Source organism: Carcharodon carcharias, chromosome 3 (genome assembly GCF_017639515.1).
Source record: "Carcharodon carcharias isolate sCarCar2 chromosome 3, sCarCar2.pri, whole genome shotgun sequence".
Lineage (NCBI taxonomy): Eukaryota > Metazoa > Chordata > Chondrichthyes > Lamniformes > Lamnidae > Carcharodon > Carcharodon carcharias.
In genome coordinates this window covers 77,212,752-77,225,379 of record NC_054469.1, presented here as the reverse complement: position 1 = coordinate 77,225,379, position 12,628 = coordinate 77,212,752, and the positions used below count along the sequence as shown (strand labels likewise).

Sequence of the window (12,628 nt, the reverse complement as noted above, 5' to 3'; positions counted from 1 at the left end):
GCAGCAGAACAATTGGCCAACTGGGCAAGCTGTCATTGGTGGAGGTGCTCACAGCCCCTTGCGATGTCTTTATTAAGTATCCATTATAGTTCAAGCTAATAGCACAGCTTTGCAGTGCAGGTTAGGAGAATGTGTTATGATCCCAGCTGATGTTACTACTGGACAAGCCAAATCCCTGGGTGGTACCCAGCTTGATAGATCCTAACTTCTGTTTTTTGTTCAGTAGCCATCTCCAGAAACATGGTTACAGAAGAGTCACAGGAGTCGGCTGATGAACTTTTAACAAAAGAATAAAACATTTATTAAACAATAAAAGATGAACTATATTACAATATTCATTTATGTGCAACTATACATTTACTGAAAAATACAGCTTTGTAAGAATAGCACAAGCTACAAAAGCTATCTTATACTCTCATGTTCACAGTAAGTACCCAATCCATGTAAACCAACAGGTGACCTGTGGTCAGACACACCATACTCTGAAACCAAGTGACAGATGCCACCCCAAACAGATGCTATGGACCTGTCATCAACACCCCCCAGGCTCTTGTCACACAGTTAGCCAACTGGCCTCACTGAACTCCATCTTTCACATGAGGGTTTCCAATCTCCACTCTCAAAGACCCACTTTGGAATCTTCTCCCAAACGACTCTTCCTCTCGGATGCCTTCCACAAGGGTCCACCTCCAGGATTTTGATCCCTCCTTCCGATCTTCCTCTCCCCTGGATCGCCAAGTGCATTCAAGCTCCCTTCCATGCACTCTCTGTCAGATACTCAGCTGTTCCAAAGGAACACCACTGCTTCACATGCCCATAGTAAAATGTTACAAACCTTTGACTGTCTCCTTGGATTTTCTGTCTTCTCACAATCCTATTTTGCTTTAAGTCTGCATCCTGCAGCTTTCTTCTTCTTTTGTTCCTCACTCTTAACTTCACTTAATAGGAGCTCTTCCTTTGACTAGAAGGTCTTCTTGGGACTTTCTTTTTTTGTCCCACTCACTGGTTTCTGGGACCTTCTCCTGTACTTAAGGGAAATCTGCTTTCTGCAGCTTCCTCTCCTATCCAGCTCCTTCTGGCTCCTGGTTTCAACTAAACTCAGAAACTACTTTTCTGTTTTTCTCTGTCTCTGTGGGTCCCCCTCTCTGGTCCCCTGTTGTGTTTGTTTTAACTTCCATTCAAGAGTCATAAAACCTCATTAGAAAGTGAAACCAAAACTCAAGTTCCTCTCTTTCTTAACACACAAATGAAATACAAACTAAACTTAAACTCAAAGCTAAAACTCATTCCTAACACCCACAAATACAAATATAACTTAGTAAAGCTATCTCTAGTTCCTAACAAATGCCTGCGCCTGAGCTGAGAGCACAGCATGCAGCCCAACAGCGGAAGCTCCTGCCAATCGGTCAAGTAGAGTGGGGCGGAGGTGGGTGGAGTTTCAGACAACCAATGAGCGCTCTACACACTGGCCATCCAAGTGGTGGCCAGCACTCTCCTGCATGCATGAAGGGGCCCTCACACTTAACCAAGAGAGGTTCTTAGTACAACCATGCTAACCCACGAGTCTCTCTCTTTGATCCTGCAGCAGGAGAACATCAGGATCATGGAGTCTGGTGATTTAGCGATATGCCTCATGGCTTACAGAGACCAGAGAAGAAGAAGAGAGCGGTGGAGGCACCTGGTTCGGCAAAGGGAGGAGCATCCCCCTCAAGATGAAGGGGCAGCAGGGCCTGCTGCACACACAGTTGAAGATCACAGTGAGCCGTCACTTGTAGGTGCCTCACTGGAACCTGGTTCTATAGACAGCACCTTTCATTCCTGCAGATGACTGAGAACCAGTGTCACCGAAGACTGCATGTCTAGAGAACTAGTCGGTCACATATGCCACCTGCTGCAGGACTGGGCACTAGTGGCCATGGAAGCGACCGCAGCACTCAATTTTTACACCAATGGCTCCTTCCAGGGCAGCACAGGTGATCTGTGCAGAATCTCACAAGCCTCCACACCCCTCTCAAGTTGACACTGTTGGAGGCCAACTATGGTGTCATCGATGGAGTTCAGCACGCGCAACAGCGCAAAACCAATATCCTGGACCACGGTCTCTATGGCAGCTGCCATCCTACCAGTGTTGACCTCAGTCTGTTGGCATGCCGGTGCTATCACCTCAGACTGAAGGCGGACGGACTCTTCCATCGTGCCTTGCGATCTGAGGAGTACAGCGGATATCCCTTCCTGATGTTCCCAATCTTGCCTTTGCAGCTCCAACAACTGAGGTATGACCGAATCCAGAGGCTCCTCAACTGACTCGGACTCAGCAGATTTCTGGCCTCCAGCAATCCTGTGAAGGCTGGAAACCTGGAAAGCCCCTGCCACCGCCTGCTGTGGATCAGACAGTGCGATGTCCTCATGAGATTGTGATCCCGAGGCCACTCTAGAACTAGGTCCCATTAGGTGTGTGTCCCTGCGCTGGTGGAGGAAGTGGGTAAGCGCTATCGCAGGTCTTCAATTAGGGTGTCATCAGATTATCCTTCTCAGGTGTCTTTGGGGCTTGAGTTGAGGCTCATGGACCCCATTGGCTGCTTCCCAGATGTGCCTGCGAAAGCAAAGAGAGATAATTAGTGCATGGCAGAGGCTGCAGAACAGGAGGACTCACTCACAGCATGGTTGTCTGATGAATGTTGCACTGCTGGAGCCTCACTTGGTAAAGCACCGCTGACCTTACCATCAGCACAGAAATCATAGTCAACAGCCAGCTGGACAACCCTAGTTTCAAAGTCTGTGAGGACCTTGATGTCAGGCATTCCTCCACTAGTCTGCCAACTCTCCCTTTTGTTGTGTGTAAGCTTGTCCTGCATGAATACAGATAGCAAGAGTGTAAACATGGTAGGAAGGATGCCTTGCATGTGTGGGTGCTGAGGGGTGCCATGGACGAGATGAGGACATGATCTGCAGGGCAGATGAAGGTGTGTGTGAAAGAGTGAAGGGTGATGTCCCTTGAACTGACAGTGAGTGAGATCCCTGTGGATGTCTGATTGGTTTGTGAGTGTGTGAGTTGAGAGTGATGAGAAGAGCGTCTTACCCTGGTGGAATGGAGGAGATCATTCATCCTTTTTCGGCAATGGGTGGTTGTCCTCTTTTTCAAGGCATTGGCGCTAACTACTGCTGCCACTGCCTCCCATTCTGGATTTGTCACCTTGCTTGTTAGTCTTCACCCAGCATGGGGGTAGAGGACTTCACGGCGGGCCTCCACTGCACCCAGTAGGCATCCAAGGGAGGCGCTGCTAAATTTGGGGCATCGTGTTTCCTGCCTTTGGTAGCCATGACTTTGCAGCAGCTTCTGATCCTATAGAGAGTACTGGCTCTGCGCAGGGGTGCCCTTTAAATATGGCGCCCAGATTCCCAAAGGCCTGAGGTGACGGCGGGGCAGGTGAATAAGAGACCGTCCTGTCAGTGATCTGGCGTGCTGAAAATGCATTACTAATGATGCAGGGCGTGCTGGGAATGGGATGATACAGCGTGAAAACCCACCATTGCGGTTGGCGGGTAAAACATCCTATTTCCCACCTGCTCCCGCACTTCGTGCAAATCTTGGATGATTCCTCCCTAAGAGTATTTAATCGTGTTCTTTAAATTTATAAATGTTTTAATGGAACGAGTAGGGAAAAGACTGTTCCCCACGTTGAGGAGTCCTTGATGAGGGATTGTCATTTTGATATGATCACTGAGGGATTAGGAGAACCACGTTGTATTGTTGGAACCTGGAATGCTTTTCAGCAGGGAGTGGTTGAAAGAAATGCTATTGTCTCTTTTAAGGTAAAATTGTATGAATATTTGATACAGAAGAGAGTGCACGGTATTGGAGCAAAGAATGGGGCAGTGAGATTAGTTTTTGGATTGCTCTAGCAAATATTAATCACAGTCTTAATGGCCTCCTTCTGTGCTTTAAAAGCCAAGTTCTAACATCAAGGTCTAATTTTTCAATAGGAGCATGCATTTATTACTGTAGTTCATGGATGAATTAGCCGTTGATAAGTTGGGAATAAGTAATCAGTAGCATCCTTCTAACATTAAAATTTCTACATATGTAAGATTGGCCAGTGTACTTTATTGTTCCCCTGAATATTTGGACATATTTTTGTGTTATCTGTGGTAAAGGAAGTTAGCACTGGGGAATGGGACGCTTTCCTTGTCAGGCACCCAGCATGGACATCAAGAATTTCCACTCAATGTTTGGTTCAGCTAAGATTAAATGAAGAATACTTCCCAAGCTAGTGTGCCTTACCTCCAGAAGAACACCCCTACTGACTCGGTATGACTTGTCCACTTCCACCCAAATTTGTCCTCATCAGCTGTCTAATGACAAAGTAGTACTGATAATAAACAAAAATAAAAATACCTGGAAAAACTCAGCAGGTCTGACAGCATCTGCGGAGAGGAACACAATTAACGTTTCGAGTCCACATGACTTGAAACATTAACTGTGTTCCTCTCCGCAGATGCTGTCAGACCTGCTGAGTTTTTCCAGGTATTTTTATTTTTGTTCTGGATTTCCAGCATCCACAGCTTTTTGCTTTTATTATAGCACTGATAATACTTGATGGACCAAATAAAGCTTTTTTGGAAAGCATTGTGATCTTTTCTTACATGAAGGATCTATAGAAATATAAGGTATTGATGTAACCCAGTTTCAAATGCCACTGACAATTACGTTTTTATCCTTGTTCTTTGTCGCCAAGGATACAATGATGCTTAACTTAATCATCACTAACAGAGCGGTGGTATACGTTTAGCATAAGAAAATATTAATCGTATTCAATTTTGCATAATTATGTTCAAGATTTTAGCATTATAGCCTCAGCTTTGCTCAACTTAAAATGCTTTATCGACAGTGTTCAGCTTTGAAGATTATAGTACATGCTTGGCAGTGGTGGTACTTATCTGTTGTACCGAATTAACGGATAGCAGCCTTGGTCTTCCTGTTTATGTATATAACTTGGGTAATATTAAAATTAGTGTAATGATTTTTCATTTTTGGTAGCAGTTCAACTGCTACAGGAAAACAGTTCCATCTGCTCTCAATGTTTTAGTGCTTTCTGAATTCTAAACTGCTACAAACTAAAACCTAACATTGAGCAAAAAATCCTTTCTGGCTTATCAGTATTAAATCATTAACTGAGTCATTAATGCTTTCAGTAAGATTAGCTCTTCAAATTTACTGTTTCTGTCAAAAGGATTTCAATATACAGTTGATTACTTTTACTATCAAAATGTTACTGTTCAAAAGCCCAAATGAAGAACAAAATCACTGTCCTTGTCCCCAGTAGTGTGCCTTAACTCCTGAAGAAGGGCACTGCTAAACCAGTGTAGCATTTCCATTTCCACCCAATCCCATACTTGTCTGTTGCAAATTTGCCAACTAGTGATCATCCTTAACTGTTGATGCCTAGTTCATACATTCCTTCCAGGGTCAACAAGGCTTATTCAAAGGTTAGACAGGTCAATCCTTAAAACCTTATCATCCTATTTGTAAAGAAATTAACTGCAAAATATGACTGGTAATAGATTCTCTTGCACATCTGTTTTACATTCTCCCTCTTGTTATCACTGCTGAATGAATTATAGTACATGCTTGGCAGTGGTGGTACTTATCTGTTGTACCGAATTAATGGATAGCAGCCTTGGTCTTCCTGTTTACGTATTTAACTTGAGTAATATTAAAATTAATGTAATGATATAATTTTAAGCCTGTTGCAGTAATTAGTTTTATTTGTTTCTAGAAGATGTATTTAATATTTTGATTTTTATGTCTAATTCTCAGTTTAATAGCTCTGTAAAACATGGATGAGGTTTTCTATCATGGCTAATAGGCAACATTAGACTTGATAAATTCTCAAGAAGTTTCCAAGGAAATTTGAAGAAAAATGTCCACTTTTGAGATTGAAACAGTTTATAGAATACGACATGGCTGATCAACATGGCTGAGGCTTCCAGGAATTTTTAAAAAGTCCTTTCATCATCTATTACAATCCTTTTTACAAAGATAGAGTTGTGTAAGTGTCAAGAGAAGTAAGCATATTTTTTCTGTTTTGTTTTGTTCTGGTTTGAAGGCTTCATTGAGTAAATATAATCAGAAAACACAATGAAAGGAAACTGTCCAATATTGCCATACGTTTCAATAGATTGAGGACAGGTGAACAAAAGCACTGACTTCAGCCCAAGGAATAGTGTTTACTCTTAAATTCTTCCAAAAGTATCAAATGTACCATAACTAGGCAGGGGCAGGTGGGAATCTGTTCATGTCTGAAAAGGGATTGGCTAAGGCACATCTAGTGTTGAGTCTTGGGCCATATCATCATTAGGTGTTCTCAAGCAGCTCACTAGAAAAGAGGCCGTAAAGATTCGGCCACTACATCGCTGGCAGCGGTACCTGGATAAGTCCTTCAAGGAGACCAGGTGATGACCAGGCATACTGGCTAGGTATGGCCTGCTAGGTCCATCTTTCATCTACCCCACTTTGACAGCAGTGGAGCCATACTACACAATGGAGTATGTTCTCAATGAGACTTTGTCTTACAAAGGTCTATGTGCCGATCGCTCCTGCCAAACCAGGACAGATGTATCTTTGACAGGGTGATGAGGACAAGATAAAGTACATTAATCCATGTTGATTCCTCCACTCTGTCTGGCAGCTATCCCTTTAAGAGATTAAATATTACCCGTAGAACTACACTGAGGACCCCTACCAAGCTACATTCTGTGCTGTTGGTGCCCTTTGTGCTTTCTTCAAGTGGTGTTCAACATGGAGGAGTATTGATTTGTTGGTTGAGTTGACCAGTATCTGGTGGTAATTTGGCTTTCCTGGTCTTTTAGTAACCTGGAACCTCAAGGCCTCTTGGGGTCTGAATTCCAGGCAGCTCCTATCCAATTGTATACCCTCACCATCAGTGAGTCTATCCAGCCAGGGGGATGGGCCTTGAGTAGGAATGGCAATGGTTGAGTTTTAAATGCTGGCTGATAGATATATTTCTGGAAATGCAACTGTGCAGCTGTTGGGAAAGCCATTCAAATATGCATAGAGGGAATGGTGGGTCAGCTGTGTTATGATTCTGCCCTTTGTGTGCAATGCTTTTTCGTAGCCACCATCCATCATGGCGACTTGAATACTAACTTTTTCTGTATATTGTTTATGTTAAGTGCTGCATGCAGGCTGATACTTTATGTATAAATATCATGATTTTACAAATATATATTTAAGAAATTAAGTCTTTAACTTTCAACGGCATAAGTTTATGACTTTTTAGCATGTTTTTAATATTTGGTTATTAAAGTTTTCTGAACCTGCCTCGATGTAGATTTGTCAGGAGATTGCTATGGTTTATGGGGATTTGTGTTTGATTAGTAAATGTGTTGTATTTGCCTTCACCAGTCAAACAAGCAGAAGTGACGTGGGATGGTGTTGCTAGGATGTATGGAACTGGAATGCCAAGCAATGGCCCCTGTTTTTAAAGTTGAGGCACCATGAAAACGTTTTATGTGCATCCTTTGTATTATATATCTTTGCCTAAGGAGAAAGTTCAGTTTGAAGAATGAAAACTATTACATATTCAATGAGTAAAGTACTTTCGGATTATGTATACAAAGGAATAGAAAATTATCAGTGGTTCAAAGAGCTTCTAAGTACATACTTAGAAAAATCTCACATGAAGTGGAAATGTAGATGGTTTACTTCCTCACAGTTAAACACTTCATAAAATGTTCATAGCTTCCAGTCCCCCTCCACATTGTACCTATATCCTTGTGCAGCAGTACAGCTTAGTTTTTGTTATGTCTTTTTCTCATGTCTCTTTCTCTCAAAACAGCAATGCCTGAAAGCCAAAGAAGCCACAGAAGATATGGAGCTGGCCATAATTAAGACTCAGCAGTGTATGAGTGAACTGAGGAGAGAAGTAAGTAATATATAATTCTGAAGCACTGGTGTAAGCTGAAAACTACGGGAGATGCAATCAGCTCTGCATCTAAATCCAAGAACTCTGTTGTAACCTCCTTACAAGCCAATTTGTGATAGTGGTTGGAAATGTCAGCAACAAATGTTCTTTCCCATTTCTGAAATCAATCAGAATTACAGTGAGTTTGGTTGTGTAGAGATCAAGATGTTGGCAAGAATACAAGGATGCCAAGCAGTTTGAGTTGTTGGTTTTTAAAATTTAAAACTATGCTTTTAGCTATTTAAATTTGAGTTAAGAAAACTAAATTTATTTCTTGATCAGCTGAGCTGTATGTTCTTTTGCAAACTTTTTCTTTTAAAATTGCTATAAACAATAATGCAGTATTGTTATTTATAGAATCACCCATTAGGGAGATGAATTGTAGCTGCACTTTTCTACCCGTCTGCAACCTTTTCTAATTTGTATGCTGTGCTTTTAGCTGACTTGTGAAGGCAGGATCCATCGTCTAAGCAATTGTCTCCTTAATTGTTTACAAATAAAATATAATAAGAAATAAGAATATACTATGTTTTCTTTTTTCAATACCATGTGCTAGGTAACACATTTCCATGCATTTTTGTGGATGTTTTTGTAATTTTGTGCTCATTAAAGTGAGGAATGTCTTTTGAGAAGACTGAGTAGATTCAATTTTTGGAACCTAAGGCCTAAATTTTTGGCCCCGACCCTGGACAAAGTGACCCAGCAGTCGGGATTTTCACTGGGATGGCAGGTTCCCTGGGAGTTGAGCCGCGTGACCCCGGAACGAGTGCAGAGGTGGGCTGGGCAGAAAGCCTGTCTCGGTGCACTGGCACTTTGTCAACGTTTTTTTAAAAGTTAAAACAAAACACAGTCCTCCAGCCCTATCACCTCACACCCCAGACCCCCTAAGCCCTTCACACACTCCCCATGCCCCATCCATGACAACCCCATGCCATCTTATGCCCTCTACCCACCCCCATGGCCCGTCAACCATCCACGTCAACTTATATCCCTCTACTCACCCCCATAACACCTCATACCCTCCATGGCAACATGTGGCCCTCTATCCATTGACATGACTCCTTATAGCCCCATGCCAACTAAGTGCCAACCATTGATCCTCACCCACCGCTCTTTTCCCTTACACCTACCATACCAACACACCCACTATGAGCAGACCGCAGGAGCCATGCTGTTTATGCATTTTTTATGCACGTTTGTGTCCACTTTTAACAATCCCAAAGGCTATCTTACCACTCCCAAAGGGCACCTTACATCTCCCAAATGTGTCCCAGGACCATATCCAAAGGGGTAGCATACCTCTCAAAAAAGAGTACTGCACCTCTCCAAACAAGTTCGCAAAATTTAGACTTGCTCCTATCAGGCCTAATTTGCACGTGTTCTTTCCCACCCCTGGCTAACGAAAATCAAACATGACTGGAGGCAGCTGCTGTTTTGTGTGGTCAGCTGCCTCATGAAACGTGCATGTGCATATGACGACCCGGGCCATTCCTGTCCCCACGAAAATGGCAGGTGCCATGCTCGGGGGCGGGGCCTCCCTATTTCGGCCTCTTCCGCTCTCTGTCGTTGCAAAAATTCAGGACCAATAATCTACATAAAACATTTTCCAGTTGGTTGCAGCACACAAATAGAGGATAAAACTCCACTTGCCCTCAACTTCTAGCCTAGTATATGTATTTCATTTTCTACTAATCTTCCTTGTATTCTCTCTGGATGAGATTGACGATTTAGTGCTAATTTGCATTGAAGTATCAGCAGTTCGGTTCTATGGGTTTGTATCTGATCTGAACTTGGTTAAGCATGCTGTAGCACATTTCGCTTAAGACTTTTACCACCATCAGGAAAAGACTCCAACCCCAGACTGAATTCAAAACCACATCACTGTGGGCTACCCCGGTGCTCAAATGTACACTTGAAATTAAAAATGAGCAATTACAACTTCTTTAACTTTAACTTTATTGAGTAAAAGGCATTGGAAAATTGTAATTGTGCTAATGTATTTTTCTACTGAGTTATTAAATTTGAATAAGTCCTCAGCCTTTTGCTGTTTGGAAAGGATTACTTTGAATCCTAATATTTCAGCAATATGTCTATAATTGCTCTCACCAGCACTAAAGATGTTTGAGCTGATTTGAATAGCGCTCTTTGAAATTTCAGATAAGTAAAAGGCCCTCTTTATTTTTGCTCAGCTCACACAAAGTCTTTTTGTTGCAGTGATGTGTATTAATTCTTCTGTCTTTGTTCTTCAGCTTCAAAATACAGCCGTGGAGTCAGCAGGGGATCTTCTGAAATGCTACACAGAGCATGTGGTCCTCAAGGCATTGAAACTATCTGGGGTTGAAGCAAATTTGGAAACATTAGCTGAGTGTACCTGTAAGCTATCTGAACAGAAGGAACAACTTACTGAGGTAGGGAGTTGAAACAAGTACTTTAAAAGTGAGCAAAATGAGCTTCTAGCACTTAATGGAAACTCTTCTATCTTGTATTTGTTTGCTCTCCTAGGAGTCCACAGGGGAATGTCATGCAGTTCACTAGCTCAATAGATTTTTAGCGATGTAACGCTCATTGTCTGTGTTGCAGAAATAATTTTTGACAATAATATCATTGGTGTCCTTTGGGCTTCCTTTGCTACTTTTGTAAATTAGAGTTGGATCTTTGCAAGTATGCTAATATTAATCGTCAGTCCTGAGGAGTGAATGGTTAAATATTTGCAGGGTATACTCAATATTTTCAGGGGTTTCGCAAGAGTATGTAAATAATAGCAGGATTCCCTGGGGTATATCAGTATTAAAAGAGTCTCTGGGACTGAGTGAATAATGGTTAATGAATAATTTCAGACATCTGTCAGTATTTACAAGAAGGTCTCCAGGAAGGCAAGACAACTTGCAAAGCGGCCCTGGAGTGTATCAGTGTTTGTGGCAGGTGCTCAAGAGCATCTAAGTATTGTAGGGGGTCTCTTGCAACATAGAATTACATAGAATATACAGCACAAAAACAGATCATTTGACTTAACTGATCTATGCCAGTGTTTATGCTCCACATGAGCCTTCTCCCACTCTGCTTCCTCTATTACATTAAAATTTGCGAGGCATTTTCTACAGGCACAAAATTGTAAATCTGTTTTTTCTATGTGGTCATATATGTATTTGGAAATCATATATTTCCATATATAGAATGCATAATCCAAGCAGCAGAGTGTATCTTAGTGAATGTAGTTATTTTTTTTAAAAGGCAAAGTTTTTCTTTTCAGTATTTTTTTGTTCTCAAATCACACTTCAGATTTGTAGAGTATCCATGATAATTTTGTTACATCTTAATAGCTCTGAATTTATTTTGAACAAAGTTATAGTTAATTTAAAGAACTCACTCATACATACAAACATACGAAATAGAAGCAGAAGTCGGCCATTCGACCCCTCGAGCCTGCTCCGCGATTCATTAATCTGATCTATTTTTCTTTTGAATTCCAATTCCCATCCACCCACGATGACCTTAGATTCTTGTTAGGCAAGGGAATCAATCTACCTCAGTCTTAAGAATATTCAATGAGCCCACCTCCACCTGAGGCATAGAGTTCTAAAGTCGCACAATCCTCAGAGAAAAAATTTACTCTCATCTCTGTCCTAAAAGGGAAACCTGTAATTTTAAAATAGCGTCCCCCCCTAGTTCTGGACTCATCTACAAGAGGAAACACCCTTTCTACATCCACCCTGTCAATACTGTTCAAGACCTCATATACTTCAATCAAGTCTACCCTCACTCTTCTAAACTCCAGTGGAAACAATCCCAGATTATCTAACCTTTACTCATAAAACAACCCACTCATTCCAGGTATCACTCTAGTAAACCTCCTCTGAACTGCCTCCAATGCATTTATATCCTTCCTTAAATAAGGAGACCAAAACTGCACACACTATTCAAGATGTGGTTTCAGCAATGCCCTATATAACTGAAGCATAACATCCTGACTTTTATGCTCAATCCCTTTCGTAATAAAGGATAGCATTTGGTTAACCTCCTTAATTACTTGCTGTATCTGCATACTAACTTTTTGTGACTCATGCACTAGATCCTTCTGCAGCTCAGAATTCTGCAGCTGTTCGCCATTTAAGTAATATTCTGCTTTTTTTTATTCTTTCTGCCAAAGTGAACAACTTAAAATTTGCCACATTATACTCCATCAGCCATATTTTTTCCCACTCACTCAACCTATCTATATCCATCTGCAACCTCTTCATGTTCTCTTCACAACATACTTTCCGATCTATTTTTGTGTCATCTACAAATTTAGCAACCATGCCTTCACTCCCCTCATCTAAGTGATATAAATTGTAGAAGGTTGAGGTCCTAGCACAGACTCCTGCAGGACTTCACTTGTCACATCCTGCTAATCAGAAAAAGACCCATTTATGCATACTCTGTTTTCTGCCAGCCAGCCAATCTTTTATCCATGCTAATATGTTACCCCCTACACCATATTTGCTGCAATAATCTTTGGCACCTTATCAGCTGCCTTCTGGAAATCCAAGTACAACATGTCTACAGGCTCCCCTTTTTCCTCAGCGCATGTTACTCCTTCAGAGCACTCCAATAAATTGGTTAAACACGATTTCCCTTTCACAAACCATGCCCACACCTCCCGA

General features: G+C 41.7%; 1 protein-coding gene across 4 annotated transcripts in view; it reads left to right on the top strand.

The window, feature by feature from the left end:
• ctnnal1 (catenin (cadherin-associated protein), alpha-like 1) overlaps positions 1 to 12,628 on the top strand; it is a 393,020-nt gene that overhangs the window by 339,183 nt on the left and 41,209 nt on the right. For all 4 annotated transcript variants that reach the window (XR_005942687.1, XM_041185149.1, XM_041185146.1 and 1 more), the window contains 2 exons: positions 7,860 to 7,946; positions 10,235 to 10,393. Coding sequence is in view for 3 of the 4 variants with exons in the window: in XM_041185149.1 (XP_041041083.1) it covers positions 7,860 to 7,946; positions 10,235 to 10,393 (246 nt within the window). In the remaining variant the exon portion in view is untranslated. The remainder of the gene's footprint in view (positions 1 to 7,859; positions 7,947 to 10,234; positions 10,394 to 12,628) is intronic.